Consider the following 19,229-nt stretch of genomic DNA (forward strand, 5'->3'; position numbering starts at 1 on the left):
GAGCAGGGGCACAGGTAATCTTTTCATCTATACCCTTAGTCACAGGCTGGAATACAGAGAAGAATAAGAAAGCATATTTGATGAACAAGTGGCTCAGAGGTTGGTGCATCCAACATAACTTTGGATTCTTTGATATTGGGGAACTTCATCTTGCCACAGGTCTGCAATCAGCAGATGGGACACAACTATCACAGAAGGGGAGAAGGACCCTGGCACATGAGCTGGCTGGGCTTGTTGAGAGGGCTTTAAACTAGAATGGAAGGGGGAGGGGGTTAAACATGACAGCACCAGAGATAAATCAAAGGGAATTGAGGAAGGTAGGCTAGAGCTAGGAGTAAAAGCAGCAGCCCAGCTGAAGTGCATGTACACTAATGCACGCAGTATGGGTAACAAACAAGAGGAGCTGGAAGCTCTGGTGCTGGAGGGAAACTATGATATTGTCGCCATCACTGAAACATGGTGGGATGGCTCACATGATTGGTGTGCTGTAATCAATGGCTACAGACTCTTCAGGAGAGACAGGCAAGGGAGAAAGGGCGGGGGAGTGGCTCTGTATATTAGGGATGCTCTGGATGTCATGGAGGTAGAAATCAGGGATGATCAAGTTGAGTCATTATGGGTGAGACTTAAGGCGAAGGCCAACAAGGCTGATATCCTGGTTGGAGTCTGTTACAGACCACCCAACCAGGAAGAAGAGGTTGATTTATTACTCTTTAAGCAACTGGAGGCTGCCTCAAGATCACCTGCCCTTGTTCTGGTGGGCGACTTTAACCTACCAGACATCTGCTGGGACTTAAACACTGCAGAGAAGAAGCAGTCTAGAAGGTTTCTGCAATGTGTGGAAGACAATTTCCTATCCCAGCTGTTACGTGAGCCTACCAGGGGGGCAGCCCTGCTTGACCTGCTGCTCACAAATAGAGAGGGGCTGGTAGGGGATGTGGTGGTTGGAGGCTGCCTGGGGTCCAGTGACCATGAAATTATAGAGTTTTCAATACGTGGAGAAACCAGGAGGGGCATCAACAGAACCTCCACACTGGACTTCCGAAGGGCAGACTTCAGCCTATTTAAGGAACTAATTCAGAAAGTTCCTTGGGAAATAGCCCTTAGAAACAAAGGGGTCCAGGAAGGTTGGACCTGCTTCAAGAAAGAACTCCTGAAGGCACAGGAGCAGGCAGTGCCACTGAGCCGGAAGATGAGCCGACGAGGGAGGCAGCCAGGCTGGATGGGCAGGGAGCTGCTGAAGGAATTAAAGATTAAAAAGAGAGTGTATCACCTTTGGAAAAGAGGGGAGGTGTCCCAGGAGAAGTTCAAGGAGGTTGCTAGGTCTTGTAGAGGAAAAATTAGAGAGGCAAAAGCCCACTTGGAGCTCAGGCTGGCCACAGCTGCCAAGGAAAATAAAAAGTGTTTCTTTAAATATATGAATAGCAAGAGAAGGGCCAAGGACAACCTCCAGTCCTTGTTAGATAGAGAGGGGAATAGAGTGACAAAGGATGAGGAAAAGGCAGAGGTGCTTAACACCTTCTTTGCCTCAATCTTCACTAGTGGGACAGGTTGTCTCCAGGACAGCTGGACTCCTGAAGTGGTGGATGGAGTCAGGGACCAGTACAGTCCCCCTCTAATCCATGAGGAAGCAGTAAGGGATCTGCTAAGTCACTTGGATCCTCACAAGTCCATGGGACCGGATGGGATCCACCCTAGGGTGCTGAGAGAGCTGGCAGCTGAGCTGGCCAAGCCACTCTCCATCATTTATCAGCAGTCCTGGCTCACTGGAGAGGTCCCTGAAGACTGGAAGCTGGCCAATGTGATTCCCATACACAAGAAGGGTCGTAAGGAGGAGCCAGAAAACTACAGACCTGTGAGCCTGACCTCAGTGCCAGGCAAGGTCATGGAACAGGTCATCTTGGGTGCCATCACAAAGCACCTACAGGATAGCCAAGGGATCAGGCCCAGCCAGCATGGGTTTAGGAAGGGCAGGTCCTGCCTCACCAACCTGATCTCCTTTTATGATCAGGTTACCCGCCTGGTGAATGTGGGGAAGGCTGTGGATGTAGTCTACTTGGACTTCAGCAAAGCCTTTGACACTGTCTGCCACAAGAAGCTCCTAGCCAAGCTGGCAGCTCATGGTTTGGACAGATTCACTCTGTGCTGGATCAAGAACTGGCTGGATGGCAGAGCTCAGAGAGTGGTGGTGAATGGTGCCACGTCCAGTTGGCAGCCAGTCACAAGTGGTGTTCCCCAAGGATCAGTGCTGGGCCCAGTCCTGTTCAATATCTTTATTGATGATCTGGACGAGGGCATTGAGTCCAGCATCAGTAAGTTTGCAGATGACACCAAGCTAGGAGCAGGTGTTGATCTGTTGGAAGGTAGGAGAGCCCTGCAGAGGGACCTGGACAGGCTGGATGGGTGGGCAGAGGCCAATGAGATGAGATTTAACAAGGCCAAGTGCAGGGTTCTGCACTTTGGCCACAATAACCCCAAGCAGCGCTATAGGCTGGGGACTGAGTGGCTGGAGAGCAGCCAGGAGGAAAGGGACCTGGGGGTACTGATAGATAGTAAGCTGAAGATGAGCCAGCAGTGTGCCCAGGTGGCCAAGAGAGCCAATGGCATCCTGGCCTGCATCAGGAACAGTGTGGCCAGCAGGACAAGGGAGGTTATTCTTCCCCTGTACTCAGCACTGGTCAGGCCACACCTTGAGTACTGTGTCCAGTTCTGGGCCCCTCAATTCAAGAAAGATGTTGAGGTACTGGAACATGTCCAGAGAAGGGCAACAAAGCTGGTGAGGGGCCTGGAACACAAATCCTATGAGGAGAGGTTGAGAGAACTGGGCCTGTTTAGCCTGGAGAAGAGGAGGCTCAGGGGTGATCTTATTACTGTCTACAACTACCTGAAGGGACATTGTAGCCAGGTGGGGGTTGGCCTCTTCTCCCAGTTAACCAGCAATAGAACAAGGGGACACAGTCTCAAGTTGTGCCAGGGTAGGTATAGGCTGGATGTTAGGAAGAAGTTTTTCACAGAGAGAGTGATTTCCCATTGGAATGGGCTGCCCAGGGAGGTGGTGGAGGCACCGTCCCTGGGGGTCTTCAAGAAAAGACTGGATGAGGCACTCAGTGCCATGGTCTAGTTGACTGGCTAGGGCTGGGTGATAGGTTGGACTGGATGATCTTTGAGGTCTCTTCCAACCTGGTTGATTCTATGATTCTATGATTCTATGACAATTCACCCACCTGTGGTCCGCTCCCAGGCACGCTTTGTACTAAGCACCCTTCAGATGTGAACAAAGGGCAGGATGCAGACCAAAAGTGCCTAGTTCTGGTGACAGCAGCCCATTCCTGGTGCCGCCACATCTTCTAATGCTTCTATGAGCCTCTTGTACATGATATGGGAGGGCTGTAAGATGCCTTAGGAAATAGGGAAAGCTGTAAGAAAGAACTAGAGATCTGGTCTGCAGCCTACTCCTCACTCATGATTGAGGGACCCTTGAAAAGAAACAGGAGGGCATGGACCAGATAGACTTTAGAAGTAAGCTTGGTATTTCCCTCAGACTTCAAGTCAGATATTTCTGAGCAAACTCCTGAGAGAGTAAGACATGAATATGAAAGATGCCTCTGTTGCCTTCACTCTATTTTTCTCCCTGCTAACAAAATGGTTTTGTAGTTTAACCTTTCGAGTCTTCATTTTTTTTTTTCAAATCAAGGGAGTAAACTATATGCTGCAATGACTCCTCAGATTAATTCAAGCATTTTCTGAGTCATAGAAACTGTCAATCCATTTCATACTGTTTTCCAATTTCATAGGATTCAATGAATAACTTCCCTCCATCCACTGTGGGTTTTTTTGTACTAAATTCTTGTCAAATTTCAATCTAAACATAAAGGTAGGAGTGAAAAATAACTCAAATCCAAAAAAAACACAGCAATACTTTTAACCAAATTGTACAGTGTGGGATGAGAATTTTGGTTACACTTAACCTAACTCTTTCCATTGTTGCTTTCACAACATTATGAACTTCTTAAAAGAAGTTCCTGCCCTCTATTATTTACAAAAAGCAGCCATGCACTTTTCTGTGAAGTCTCACAAGACAAATGTTAAGAACATTCACAATCAACTGATAAAATAATATTAATAATATCATCATCAATATCTCCTGATGAAGATCTAACATTGATACTGTTCCTTTGGAAGCATCTTTGCAAACCATCACTAGTGATTTATTATTTGATCTCAAACTCCTTTCCTGTGTGCTTCATTCTAAAAATGACTTCAGTGTTTCAGTGAAGAAGAAAAGAAATGTGTGCCACTCCAACAATCAAGTAAAGGTTATGGAGTCAGCTTGTTACACAATTAACTCTCCCTATTTTTATAGTAATATTAAAAACAAGACCCTTAAAAAAAAAAAAACTAAAACAAAGAAAAAGGAGACAGGAGGTAGAGCGTGTGAGACATTTTTCTGGTTTCACTAATGAAAAAGCAAGCTGTTCCTATTTAATATGAAGATCGGTGGCACTAAGCTAAGAACAATCAGAACTTACTGCCTTCTGCCTAGAAGTATAGGAGAATCAAATCTATTTCTTAAGAAACAGAAATGAATTTCAAAGAAATATACGGCTATTTCAGTTCTCAATTCAGCAGCTCAGCACTCAACACTACAGCTGACATCATATTTATGAATGCTTAAATGTCATTAAATTGTATAAAAACAATGCATCTGCAATTTATGAATCTCTGATTCATTTTTTCACTCCTCTATATTTCATCCCTTCATTTTCAAGAGAGTGAGCATTCTGAAGACTGAAATTATATATAGCAAGTGGCTTTATATGAGAAAAGGGTTGTAATTGTTGCATCAAATTCACTCCGTGATAACAAATTAGTGTCTTCTACTGGTGCTGCGTTTGAATTCCCTAAAACAAACAAACAAAAAAGCTCCACAGAAAGAGAGAAGAGCAAAAACTCCAGACAAGAAATTATGCTTTTAAAATAAATTGATTTAACCGAGTCAGAAAGTCAGGTGGAATGAATAGAGAACTCATTATGCTAGAAGAAATGTTCATCTGGACATCAGCATCCCCGTTGTTCTTTGTTAGCCCACTTTGAAAATTCATCTTGGTCAATGATGTATGCCAAAGAACTGACAATAATAAAATCAGAAAAGAAGTTCTGCAGTAACTGGGCTGAAACGTAATTGTGTGCTACATGTTGTCCCTCAATCCCGCTTCTGCTTGTAAAACCCCAAGAATTGAAGGTGTCTAAGGACAGCTGTTTCAGGCTGAGAGTCAAGATTTAACACTTGCTAAACCAACAACTTTTTACCAAAAGAGTACTGGCAAAAGTAAAAAAGTTTTTTTTGCATAAATGGCAATTTCTCCTTTATGCTCTTCCCATTTTCTGTCTTGAGAGGAAGCTCCCAGCACACAGGCAAGGTGAACTGGGAGCTTCATTCAACAGCATGGAATATTCACTCCATTTAGCACAATTTTCTTCCCAACAGCTGGTGCTGCTTTGGTATTTTTGTGTTGTCAAGACAGTAGGTACAGATTCCTTTGAGTTCCTCACCTACAGCCCTGGAGTGCGTACTGCTTCTCTCAAAGAAGGGACTCTCAGCCTAAGTTAAACTGACACAAAGACTCAGATGTTAAAACTGAAACAGATTTGGAATCACCTTGCCAATTTGGGGATCTCACTGATGACATTTCTAAAGGTGTTGAAAGGCATTTGGATCCCAGGGTTAACTATTCCATACAACTGTCAACAAGTGTATCACATCAAAAAGCAGCCTCTTTTGGAGTACTGCATAGAGCAAAAGAATGGGAGAATCTGTCTGGGAAGTACTATCTCACTTATAGCTGTTTCTGAAGTAGGGCTGGGTAAAATTAATTTTGCTGGAGTGAAAAATACATTAAAACACATTGGTAACATAGGTAAAGCACAGTATTACCAATAAACATTTTCTTTTTACTTGGAATCAAAGCTAGGGAAACATAAAGACCTGAATTAATGGAGTAGTGCATGGCAGACAGATTACTATAAGTATTATTTCAGAGACTCGAAGTGGCAGTTTGTTCACGGTATACTGTCAGACTGTGTAGATTGTACAACAGCAGCTTTCTAGTAAGGATCATTTCAATTATTCTCATCTCATTGGCAGATTCTCATCTAAAATTGTACACCCAGGGTCTAAAAATGCATTGCACTGAAAAGAAAAGACATCAATTATAAAAGAAGCTCAACCAAATTCAAACGTGATGTTTGGAAAGACAATAGCTTTGCAATGCTGATATTGTTACTTGAAGTATACAGGAAACAGTGACACTTTCATGCACTGGCTTGATTTTCACATTGCTGTTCTCATCCTCTGTCCACCCTCCCACCCCTGGTCTCCCCCCTTGGCTTGTTACACAAAGCAGCTCAACGACATGACGCAATAATGATTGTTTAGCACCCAGCATGCTTTGGGAGACTAGAGCATTGCAAAGAAAAAAATCACTGAGAAGAAAAAAAAAGAAAATAAAATTGAAAGGTCCTGGTGAAAAAAGTAAAGAAATAAAAAAAGAAACAAGTGCACATAACATCAATGCCACCTCTGAGAAAAATCATCACTACACGAAGATACAGTATACATAATACAGTATAACATGCACTCTCCAATGATAAGCTAGAAGATCCAGAGTAAGTAAAGACTTCATACTTGTGCGGGTTTTTGTGCAAAATTCTGAAAGACCATGACAAAAATCACAGACTGAAAAAAGTTTTGAGATTGCCAGACAAGCCGTGGCATTCGAGAACCACTCCAATGAACGGATTGTTAGCCTGCAGCTATATTCACATTAAGTGAACAGGTTTAAAGTTTTGCCTTGCTCATCATGATAAAATACGAGGCCATAGAGGCAGTTTGGAAGGAAATAAAAAGTGTTGCTTGAGAGGGTCCAGCCATGATGGTGCTCTGCAGGAAGTGCCATACTTCGATATGCTCTGTCATCATTAGCATTTTTATTGGCTACATGAAGAAGGAGAAATTGTATTAACTTAAAAGAGATTCTACTTGTAGGAAAACACATGCACTGGTAACTCAGCTTGGTCAGGTTAAATCTCTTGAGCTTTTTCTCAGAGCAGCATAAACCACAACACTTAGAAAACTATTTAAAAGTAACTAAGATTTTTCTTTGGGAATGTGTATATGTGTGTGTGTGTGAAAATTAAAGGGAATTTACCCATCAGATATACTCTGAGCATGACTGAGGAGTGATGTTCACAGCATTTTTACTTTCTACTGAATGCCACTGAAAATAAGATCAACAGCCGTGTCTGGATACAACACAGCAGCCTTATTGTGAGCTTTCAGGTCATTAAGGAAAATAAGCTTCACAAAGACAGGCAGAGTGAGTTGGTAAAAAGTTTAAATCTGTGATTGTCATGTGTCTGATCTGATCCAGGAGAGCATGGCTTTACCATTCGCAATCATTTGCACAAAGAAAACAAAGAAAGGGCAAATGATACAGTACTGTACCTCCATGGTCTGAGACTGGTGCATGGCTTTGATTGCATTCTGTGCCATTGCCCTTGTAGAAAATGTGACAAACGCACAGCCTGTGGGAACAAGGGGACAGGGAGCAGGAAAGACAAAAAACAACAAGACAAAAGGGTTGGACGCTTGTTAAACCAACACAGTCTACGAGAACGGCCACAAGACGACACTGTTCTCAGTAGTACATAAAAATAAACAACTTCTCTAGTTTATTTATTGACAGTGCTGACTTGCTAATCTGACCATAGATGAAAGAAAAAAAATTAGGTGGGGATGAGTGAGAAAGGTGTTTTTTTTTTCTTTAATTTTTCTTTCTGTCTTTTTTTTCTTTCTGTTTTTTTTTTCTGTTTGTTTTTTCCTGTTGTTGTTTTTGTTCTTTAGCCACAGGTTTTGAAATAAGTAAGGCTTCTTTTATGCAGACATTGGATTGCATAGTTTAGTCTATTCAGGCCATGCACTAACAATTGCTTGCTATGGCTTTTGTGCACATAAATTGTGGATAGTGAAGAAATGACTGGCATCACCGGCAGTCAAACTGGGAATTTAATACAGGAGTCACATAGTTCTGTGATGCACCAAGAAGAATCATACAAGTAAGAAAAATTCTACTGTTAGCCTGCAACTAGGTGTGAAAAGACTCAGACAAAAATTCAGTAATGTGGGTGGAATCTCAACATTTAAGAAAATAGCATGCTACAAAAAAAAAAAACCAAACCAAAACCAAAACAAACAAAAAAAAACCCAAACAAAAAAAACCCCTTTATCATTTTTGTTTCTCGGAGTCCTGGGTACAAGTACAATTCTTTGATCAATGAAACCTACCACCAGCTTGAACAATTCTGAAGCTATGTGCATGAATAACTGAAAAATCACATTTTTCCCTCCTCAGTCTTTCAAATCATAATGAAAAGTCAGTAGGCTAATGCCTGAGTTATTTTTCCATCTTTTTACTATTGTCAGTCATACCTACACCGGGCATGGTACAGGTCAGCTTTTTAAGTGCCTGCCTCACTGCCCTTTTGACTAATAAAAACATTGCCTTCTGAGACTTACATTTTATTCTTCATGCACCCTTGGGCATCTTAAAGAAAAAGACTGTGAAATTAATGCAGATTCAGGCTGATTTTGTAATAATACCATGGCATACTAAAAGCTTAGCTAAAGCAACACAGACTTATTTCACTTGTGATCTCTAATGACTTTAAAAGTGCATTGATTTTCAGCTCCCTTAGCCTTGCACAGTTTGAACTTAGGTTTCAGAGAATAATTTAGTGTTCCACTCAATTTCCTCAAAACATTATTATTATTACTACTTAAAAGATTTGCAAATGAAGCAAATCTAAGCACTGAGAGGCTAAAGCATATTGTCATTTTAGAGCTAATGCATGAAAGCTCCATTCTGGCACCAAAAATACAGTATCGTTGCCCCTGTGGCCAATGGGCAAAATAAACCATTTTGCAATCCAACAAGCAAGAGATTGTTTGGTTTATGCAAATCAATTGGAGGCATAAAATACCTTTTCATTTTTGCTCTGTGTGTACCTGGTAAGATTATCAAGTCAAGACTGTATTCACATTTTAATCAAACAACAGCAAGAGAAAGCAATGCCTGATTATTACCCAAAAGCACTACAGCTACTCATGAAGATAAAGTCAATGCATTTTTGCATCATGCAGTTATTTTTTTTCCACATTTTTTTCCTCTTTTCTTTTTAATGTAAAGGCCCCTTGATACAAGAGAACCTAAGCTGGCTCATGTATCTCTGACTGACCAATGAGTATCACAAAATCAGAATTTTTTAATGCAAACTTCATGGCAACGTTGTGACTTCTTAGCTTCTAAGCTGATGATGGCTTACTACTGTCTAGCCACACTACATATTGCTATACTGTTCTCATTCAGCAACAAATTTCTGTCAAAGAAAACGATGTAACAAACCACCTTTGTGTCCAGCAAGCTAGACAAAATGTGCAGTAGAAGGGTAAATGAACTACAGTACCTCTACTAAGATTCCATATTGCTGCTGTGCACCAAAATTAGAGGCCCAAATTTACCATCAGCCTCAAAGCAATCTCTCTTAAAAAACATTTCTGTTATTATCATTAACAGAGGAAATAACATCAAGGTTTTTCATTTCTCATTTTGCAAATTCAATGGGGGATGAGCACAAATAGACACATACTGGAGGGCAGGCGAGAAACCCCATACAGAGCCTTGAATAATATTGTTTATTATGGTCAAGGAACTGCTTCATTCACTTTTTTTGCTCTCATTATCCGGGAGTGTGTACCATAATGACAATTACTGAATGGAGGTTTAGAATGCATAAGAAGCATGTAAAATGTCAACAAAAATCAATAAGACACAGTTTATGCATTTATCACAATTTCTACCCAGCAGTTTTGCTGTAAGTAACTTACTGAGAGATGTTGCAATTAGCAGGTCTTAAAAGAAATGTGAATCAGCAGAGAAAAAAAGCTGCACTCCTCTCAAAATAAAGCAGACTTTCTCTTCCCTCCCTTAAGCTTTTTCTCTTTTTAACCACAAAGCTCAGCTGCTGAGGACTTTCAGTGCCCAGCACTACAACAAAACCTCGCTCCTTGTTCCTCAGCCCAAATCCATTTACGCTGATCCCGTTGCCTTTGTCGTGGAGCAAAAAGACCTTTGTGGCAGGTCTCTGTAAAGTGCCATAGAGTGAGCTATCATTTTGAAAGAAACTTGTTTGCCAGGCAATGGGAATGCCTGATGAATGATGTTATGTAGTTTGAATGTAAGCATTTGGAAACACCGTTCCACAGACAGGACAAGGATGAATTTTAACTACAGCCAGAGCCTACAAGGTTAGGTCCCCCTGCTCCTTCCAGTTGTCAGGCCATTTCCCACCAATGGACAGTGGTCATTTGCAGAGTAAATACCCAATTTACCTCAATAACTGTGGCAAAAAATTCTGCAGACAACCTCAGTGCTAAATTATAACACCTAGATTTACAGTTGTTGCCATCAAGTACCTCATTTAAACGCTAGCTAATTGAACCATCTTTCAGACATTGCTGCATTCAAAGGTTATTTTCAGCTACCAAACCTGGGCATTCAGACACAAAATCTGTCTATTTATTATGTGTGCACACATGTCTTTGTCTGAAACAGGAGTTTCTAGATATTTTATTCTGTGTGAACCGAGGAAACCTTTCCATCATGACCAAACTGTCACATTGGAGGGGAGCAAAGCCTGTATCATAGGACTGAGTCCATTTATCTCAGTCACTGAACTCGCACATATAATTTAGGCATTCGGAAAAGCTGTCTTCCTGAGCTGCTTGTATTCTCTGCCACGGTCAATGGCTGCACTTTTATTTTCTTGTATGGGGTACATATACACTTTAGAAGAATGATTTTGTTGAGCACCTAGAACTTAATCAGAAGTTAGCATCTAAAGACACTGCTTAAACCAGAAGAGCTCTGCCTAAATCACCCTGTTCTCTTGCTGCAGTAGCTTCTGAGGGGTTGGGAAAATCCCTTCCAAAATATTCTCCCTTACTGTATCTCATGGATACAGGTGGTCCTTTGGGAGCATACTGCCAGCTTCAGGACTGTAAATCACAATTATAAGAGAACAAGAGTAATCAGATTTCATGCCTCATGGTGCAAGGAAACAAGAAAGACTTCCGTGGTCTCTTACTTCATCCTATGAAACATCGCATTGATTGTACTGCCATAGGCTGAGGTCTTCCAGACTGATAGCTACAAGAAAACTATTTCTGTTATATCATACTGTGTCCTGGTACTTAAATTATTACCTTATTTTGGGAGGGAGCTCTCTGGGACAGAAAACGTGGAGGAGGGCTAATGCCTTGAAATGAGTTTGTTTTGTACCACCAGCTGCCTAACCACACAAAAAAAATTCCTTTTGTAAATACAGCCAACCTGCAAGTCACTTTGCAATTAGTTATCACCTCTGGTTTCAAACTGTCAGACATCACTAAGAGAAACAAAAAGGGAGGGAAAAAGGAAGTCTGAGAGTTTTAGTTGTTTCTCCAAGGCTGCTTTCTCACCCTCTACACCAGATAAATGATTGGCTGGGGAAAGGCAGCTTGAAGTAATTTCCTCCTGCAGGCAGAATCGGAGGGAGGCACCTAGCCCTGTCGCAGAAGATATTTTGGAGCACATTATCACATTTGCCATCTCTGCTGAGAGAATGTCTAAACTCACAGACTTGGTTCTTAACTCTCTCTCACCCTGAACTGAAAGAGAATTTTGAAGAGACTGAGAAATTTGGTAAGCTTCTTGCTTGACCCATGCAGTCCCAAACACAGGGATTGATGCTTGAGCAGCTGAATTATTTGAAATATTTTTAAAAGACCAGCAATGGCTCATTTCAGCTCCCACTTGACTCAATCATTCTTATCTCAGGCTTTCATAGCCTTATTTGAAATGTTCAGCCAGCAGCTCAGGTATAGAACCAACCAGGTTGGAAGAGACCTCCAAGATCATCTAGTCCAACCTATCACCCAGCCCTATCCAGTCAACTAGACCATGGTGCATGGTGTAACATAACATCAAAACTTGCACATTGTAAGTGAAGTTGAACATCTTTAAGTGTGGAAGCCTCAAGGTAAGTGGTCTGGTTTTATACCTAAGAAGCCTCCCACGTAAAACTACTGTGGTGGTCTATCAGAGTTTTTAACCAAACCCTCAGTGAAGCCCAAGGGAGATGTAAAACCTCTAGACATTTTTTGGATCAGGTCTAAGAGTTAAAAATGGAAGTTTAAAACCATGGCTTTAAAGTCCTGGAGATGAAAGACAGGAAGATATATATCAATAGAAAAAAACAAATATCTACAGTGAGCCCTCTGACAGAGGACAAGGCTCAAGAGATTTTTCAAACTCATTTGAGCAACCTCAGTGCTACATATGGTGGCTGGGCAGCTGGAGATGGTTGCACTACAGCTTCCTAGCTCAGTGTAAACAAGGGCCATCTTCAATATCTGCAAAGAAACAATAGTGAAAAGCTGCCAAAATGCTCCTGCAAGAAGTGTCTGGGATCCTCTGAGATGAAAGCCTCTATTTAAAGAGAAGATAAGGCTTGAATAAAGAGCTATGGAAATTGAAATGTGATAAAAATACACGCTAGTTGTGTTAAAATATTTTTCGCTGAGTTGGCAAAGTAGACTTTTCTGCGCTGCTAATATAGCATTGCCTGAAGGAAGGAACAGCCTGGGAAACAGCCCTCTCATGAAGACATCACACAAAAATCATAGTGGTTAAATTGCATTTCATCTATAAATTAAGACACCAAATTGTTTATTGTACAGGCATTTGGTCATTAGGCATTGCTTAAGACACACAACAACAGGTCAGAGACCAAGTGCAACAAATCAGCTCAAAGTAAAGCATTTGGAAAAAGTCACAGTGAAGCTCTTTAGTTTATGCATATCAGGCACATAAAAGCAACAAGAGGCACGGCCCATAAATGTGTCTCATGTCTTTTACTTTACTGACTTCTCTTGACTATTGACCAGATGACAGGTGATTTAAAATTTCCTGAAGTTCATGGTTCCCTCGAAGCATTCCTAACTGGACAGTCAATTAACAGCCCTGCAAAGTACAGACTTCAGCAACTGGAATTTACATAAAACCAGAATCAAATGGGTACCAGAGACCACATTCTTGAACAGTGCCTCAGTGACTGTGATTCTGTGACCCTCTTTTTGGAATAAAAACTCTTGTAAATAATTTTTTCTCTGGTGAAAGATTGCTGCAGAAGTGCCATAATGGAAATGTAAGATGCAGTTACTGGCAAGCAGAGACACTGGTCACTTGGATGTATTTTTTTTTCCTTCCCAAAAGAGTTTCAGCAGGGGAAAAATAAAACTAAATGTGTCATAATAATTAGAAAAAAAAATATTACCACATTATGGCAAAAGAAATAAGGCACAGAGGTGCTTCTGAAGACCAGTTAAAAATATTGCATTTCCACTATCCTCATTTCCCACCACTCACTGGTACACAAGTCACAGGGTGGCTCCTAATCCAGGCTGTTCCCATGGGTGGCACTTCACATTACTTTAGCTCAATAACGAGAGGTAAATATCCATATGGAAATACAAACAAGCATAAAACCTCCTCACCTACCCTGTGCTGCAACTAATTATGATGCAAATACTAATTTTCTTTCACTAATTCATCAAGAAAACCTTTGAATCTGAAAGTTACGAGTGGATTTTCATGAAATCAAGTTGCCTAACCACAGTATAATTCTTTGTGCCATTTCTAACCTGCTCTTAAAGCAAACAAATAAAAAGAAAACTAAATCTTTATAATCCATGTCAGCAGAAATGTTCACTTGTCCAGTGTGTTTAAAAAAATAATCATGCAATTAGGAGCCTACAAGGTACAGAAATATGCATTTTGTGCTCTTCTACAATTTTCATGGTATATCCAACTGTCTGTACATGCTATTACCAGGGGTTTTTTTCAGCAGATGCTATTAACTTCTTCCTGGTATCTGTTATATAAATCTGCACTTAGCCATACAGCAGAATAATTTGCTGCGTGGTGCTCCTGTGATAAGGATAAGAGGATTTTTTAAAATCATTATTATGGATGGTAATAATTCCTTGAGTGATACAGAGGAATTGATCCACTGATCTAAAAAAATAAAAAGGCATTTTACAAAGGTAGAGGAGAATTGCTATCCATATTTTAAGAAATGGGATAACAGAGAGATGATGAAAGACCAACTCACCTACAGTCAATGCCACCCATCAGTGGCATAGCTACAACTCAAACGTGGGTATTGCCAGCTATTTTTGCACACGCTAGCTATGATCGCACAGCTGTTTCTGTTGGCATCTGTGGCCGTGTAGACATTACATAGTGCTAGGAGTCAGAAGGTCTGAAAGTTTCCTTAAGCCATTTACAATAAGTGCTTTAGAAATCTTAATCATCTGAGGCAGTTCACTTCTGCTTTTTCATGATAATGAAGCTTAGCACATGATATCACAATCATGAATTTTTGTAAAGCATACTTCCCTCTTCAGAAAAAAATGCTGGATTAAACAACCCTGCAGGCTGAATCCTTCTCTTTGAATAATGAATACGGTACAGGCAGTGGCAAGCTTCTTTAAGATACTCCAATGAACCCTGCTAAAGTGAAGGCCAGCCTCCACGTCTGCTGAGACCCTAGTTTCTTTATCTCTACACCCAACAGGGTTTTGGGTTTGTTTAAATACTTTTCACAGCTGGGAATTACTCTCTGCCAGCCACCTAATTTCACACGGACTATCCCAGAGCCTTTGGAAGGCAATGCCTTTTTGTTGTTGCCTATTTCTTGTAACTGGCTGGAATATAACCAAGTTACAGATATAAACAACAGTTATTTCTTAGATGCATGATTGAACTGCAGTGGGCAAATGATGAATGATGGGGGAAAAGAAAAGGTATGCTTCTTTAAAATATAACTGCTCCACCACTGGAGCTTTGTATCATTACTTTGGTCTCATTTTACAGATGAGTTTCAAACTGACAATAGGAATTTGGAGCAGAAATGCTGATGGTCCATTATCAGTAGTGACAGCAATGGGTGTGACTTTAATGAAGTTCTGTCAACTCTTGGCTAGAAACTATAAAAGAAACAAGCAGTTCAATCTCCTTCTCTCTCTTTATCTTAGCACTTATATCACACTCATCATGAAGTGTTACATTTTCCTTGATGCCAAGGGATGGGGTTTCTCCCTGCTATTGGAGCCAATGTGGTACACTACCACCCTACACCTCACCAGCACGAGTTGACAGCAGACAGTTACTGTACTAGTGGTAAGGTAACTGTAATAGCATAGACATGGCCTAAAAGTCAACTGAAGCCTTTTTTTCCCCCAGTTTTTATTAAGGAAAAAAAGCAGCACAAACAAAAAACGTTCTGTTGAGCAGTGTAACCTTGCAAATCTATGCTGGCAATAAAGACAATTTGGCTGAATCTTTTAACAGAGCTTGGAAATTGAAAAAAAACCCATTAAATATAGTTTTTGAGCTCCGTAGGGCATTGGACTAGATGACCTTTGGAGGTCCCTTCCAACCCAAAGCATTCTATGATTCTATGTGCACTTGTTACACTTGTGAAAAGAAATGCCAAACAGAGCGTATTGGACTGTATCTCCATCTTGCTGCTGTGAGCACTGCAAGTTCCTGAAGGCCCTAGTATCCTAAGACAATGACTATTTTTCACTCAGTTTTTGGTGTCTAGGAGGGACACACATCCAGACAAGTGCTGGGAAAACTACTACTGTTCTTGGCAAAGGGAACTAACATCTTGAAAATGGTAATGCGAATTAAACTCGCCAAGTACTGGAACTCGTTACAAAGATTTAACTGTGTACATTCTCTCTGCTGCTCTAGTGAAGCAGCTTTTCACCCTGTGCTTTGTCAGCCAAGTTCACTCCACTGCAAATCCCCCTTAGCAGTTTTCATTTAGGCTGCAATACCAACCATTTTCTCAACACTTTGCCTTCTCTCACGGAGTGATGGTTTTGTGAACTTGATAAACATCTGCCTGAAAACCTGGTTGGCACAGCTGAACTCATTTTCAAGTGTCAACATGGGTGTGTAGAAAGCAATTCAAGTTTAACAAGGCATGATGCATGAGGGCATGATAGAATACGAGTCGTGATTGTGACCGAAATAAACTCGAGTGGCAGAAAGGATACAGCTGTGCTGTAGCTACTGGTGTTTGACCTTCCTGGACTGAGATCTTTGGCCTCCAGAAAGAGAAAATACCATATTAACTCTATGGCTCTGCTGCCCTGCTTAAGAGCTTGGTGACATGCCTTAAAAAACTCAACTTCAGATTAACATGAGATTGGTATTCATGGCAGAACAAAATTACCCCACCAACCTCACTTACCCGCTTGGAGTTCATAATTAGCTTTTCCACGCTCGTACTATGCCCAATGTCTGTTGAATAAAAGCAAGGATGCAGTGGGATTTCTATGGATCCCAGGAAAGATCCATTTCTTTGTTGGGTGATACTGCAGAGTCAATTAAATCTTTCCTGTGCTGCTTATAAAATGAAATGAGTGAAAACGAGAAATATTCGACTTGACTCAATGTTGGGTGTAGAAAGGTAATGACAGCACTTGACTCCGTCAGTTGACATTCATTACTGAGCTGCAGGAACCTCAGACCTTTCCCCTAGTCTTCCCCAAGGCAAAAGTCATGATCCTGAGGCGTTGCAAGCCTGAAGGGACTGCTGCATCCCAGCCCCAAAAGTTTTGGGATCGCAGACTAAGCATATATAAATGTGTGTAATTTTCTTGGAGCTCCCTATTTATTGTCAGAATGTCTTTTCAACAAGTGCTCATTATTCAGAAGCAGTATATTAAGTACTTTCAAGCAGTGCCACAAAATAAGGGAATACCTGCAACTTCCCCTGCTGAAATTTATGGTTTAAAGAAGCTGGACTCTACACAAACAAACAAAAAAAACCCCATCCATAAGTTGTTGCACAAAGTACTACTGGAAACAAGAAAAATAGCTATATCTATGCCTATATCTGTATGCAAAATGGGTACTATGACTTTTCCTGTGCCTTTTGAAAATGTAATAAAATGCATAAACTGTGCTTTCTATGTACTTTTTTTCCTATAGAAACAGAAGTGATGTTTTCACAGCTCCACACTAAGAATTACTTCCCTTCCTGTGCCATTAAAAGGCCATGGCTGGTACCATAGCATCCACCACACAGGACTATCGCTATTTTCTTTTCCACTCAGCACCACCTGGCACTGACTTTTTGAGGAGGTTCACACTCTGAGAATAATTTCAGGTCCATATACCATGGAGTTAATATGTAGCCTGAGTCATCAATATACATTTATTTTTCTTGTTAATGTGTTTTTAGAGGGCCTTTCCCCAAAAGGCACTTTTGCACTCAAAAGGGATCACCGGCTATTGAAGTTTGTGCTGCACTTCATTTCCAAAGTTCAGGTCAGCCACTTGACCACTCTTGGTGGTGCTGCTTAGCACCCTCTGCCCTGGATTTTGGGTTGTGATTGAGGCACAAGATTGAAAGCTGTTTTTTACAAACTTCTGTCCAGACAAAGCTCTCAGGTTCAAGCTCACCTCTGTCTCTCAGTTACAGCAGACATATGTTTTGCATACATATAGAAAACACAGGAACAGAAGAGAGATAGGACTACAACATGGGCCAGTTCCCATGAGTCTGTATGCATTCAAGCAGCTATTTACAGTCTTTTTTTTTAGTTTTGGCCTTATGCTACAGAGCAGAAACAGGGTCAGGGAAGGACCTTTGATTTTGTGAGAGCAGAAAACTGAGGGTGTTTTCTCAGGGTGCAGAGGAACCTTTCCAGCTGACAAACAGGGCGATAACACAAGTTAATGTGTTGGCACCAAGACCTTTCTGACAATGGAAATAAAAGGTGATAATTTCAGTCACTGTGAAAAGTTCATGGGGATACCTTCATCACGTGGGACGTATTACAGCGCAACCTCTAGCTGCAGACAGAGGCTATGCCCACCTTGGCTGTGACACATATCTCCCAATTAGCACTTAAGGAAAGAGACTTTTCAGACTGCACACTCACCTCTGCTCAGCCCATCCGGTCCCCGAAGGATTCGGCATTCTTCTATCTGGCCGAACGGAGAAAACATCACCCTGATATCATTCTCATTACACTTCTTCGAAACCATTCCTATGAACAATTTTCTGTCTTCCACAGCTAGAAGATAAAAATAATGAATGAGCAAAGGCCATTTCATCTTTTTCCTGTGATCAATGCTTCATTACCACATCAAACCAAGCTCCAGTCATGTGAGTCTGGCTCTGTAACTGAAGACAAGTCCTAAGGCAAACACTTTATACTTACAACCTCCCTTCCCCCCCCCCCAAATCTCTCATTTTTCTTTCTCCCTTTCTAGCGGTGCATGCTGTTTATATAACATATTAATTGGCTGCCTTAGTCATTCTGCATATGCTTCCCCATCACAGCTTCTAAGAGAAAAACATCCTCTGATAGAGATGGTTTTTTAAAAGGTATCTTTGCATAGATTTTAATTCAGCTAAATTCCCTCACCCCCCCCCCACGTATGAAAGTAATCATGATGGGGTAAGGGTGAAGGAGGGATTGTGCATGTAATGATATGAGCTAATGAAAATTATTCCTGAGAAATGTTTTGAAAGAGTGGATCCTATCTGAGCTTTCCATTTCAGCTAATACAGTGCCTGGTGCTTGAAAGGCAGATGTGTAACAACTGCTCTGGAAAAAGAACGCGTTACATTTTCCTGCTTTATTTCCCCCCTGAGATTACCACAGCCCTCTCCCCTCCAGGAGGACACAAGGAAGAATTCAGGGCATCACTTTAACAAGGGGTTGTTTAATACTTTCCCAGAGCCAAACTCTTTGATTTGTAATGATGCTGAGTTTGCAAAAAGACATGAAAAAGGTGCTTTATCCAAATTATTCGTAGAATATTTCCTGTCTGCACTGTCACCAAAAGCAGCAAAAGCTTGACAGCTGCAGCAGGATGCTCAGAGCCATGTTAATCATTCAAATGTACCGGTCTAAAGCTGTACACTCTTGTCAAAAATTAAAAACAATTCACCTTGGAAAGACACAAAAATGTTAAAACACTCTCCCATCTCTATTAAACCAAAAACCTAAGTGTTTTTTATATAGTATGCACACTAGTGCT

The 19,229-nt window shown here is 41.1% G+C and overlaps 1 protein-coding gene across 17 annotated transcripts in view; it reads right to left on the reverse strand.

The window, feature by feature from the left end:
- The window catches only part of CELF2 (CUGBP Elav-like family member 2), a 649,329-nt gene that overhangs the window by 62,171 nt on the left and 567,929 nt on the right, over nucleotides 1–19,229 (reverse strand). For all 17 annotated transcript variants that reach the window (XM_064142683.1, XM_064142686.1, XM_064142673.1 and 14 more), the window contains 2 exons: nucleotides 18,122–18,256; nucleotides 7,505–7,584 (listed from right to left, as the gene is read on the reverse strand). In XM_064142683.1, coding sequence (XP_063998753.1) covers nucleotides 7,505–7,584; nucleotides 18,122–18,256 — 215 coding nt within the window. The remainder of the gene's footprint in view (nucleotides 1–7,504; nucleotides 7,585–18,121; nucleotides 18,257–19,229) is intronic.

The sequence above is a fragment of the Pogoniulus pusillus genome, chromosome 4, assembly GCF_015220805.1.
Source record: "Pogoniulus pusillus isolate bPogPus1 chromosome 4, bPogPus1.pri, whole genome shotgun sequence".
Classification (NCBI taxonomy): Eukaryota; Metazoa; Chordata; class Aves; order Piciformes; family Lybiidae; genus Pogoniulus; species Pogoniulus pusillus.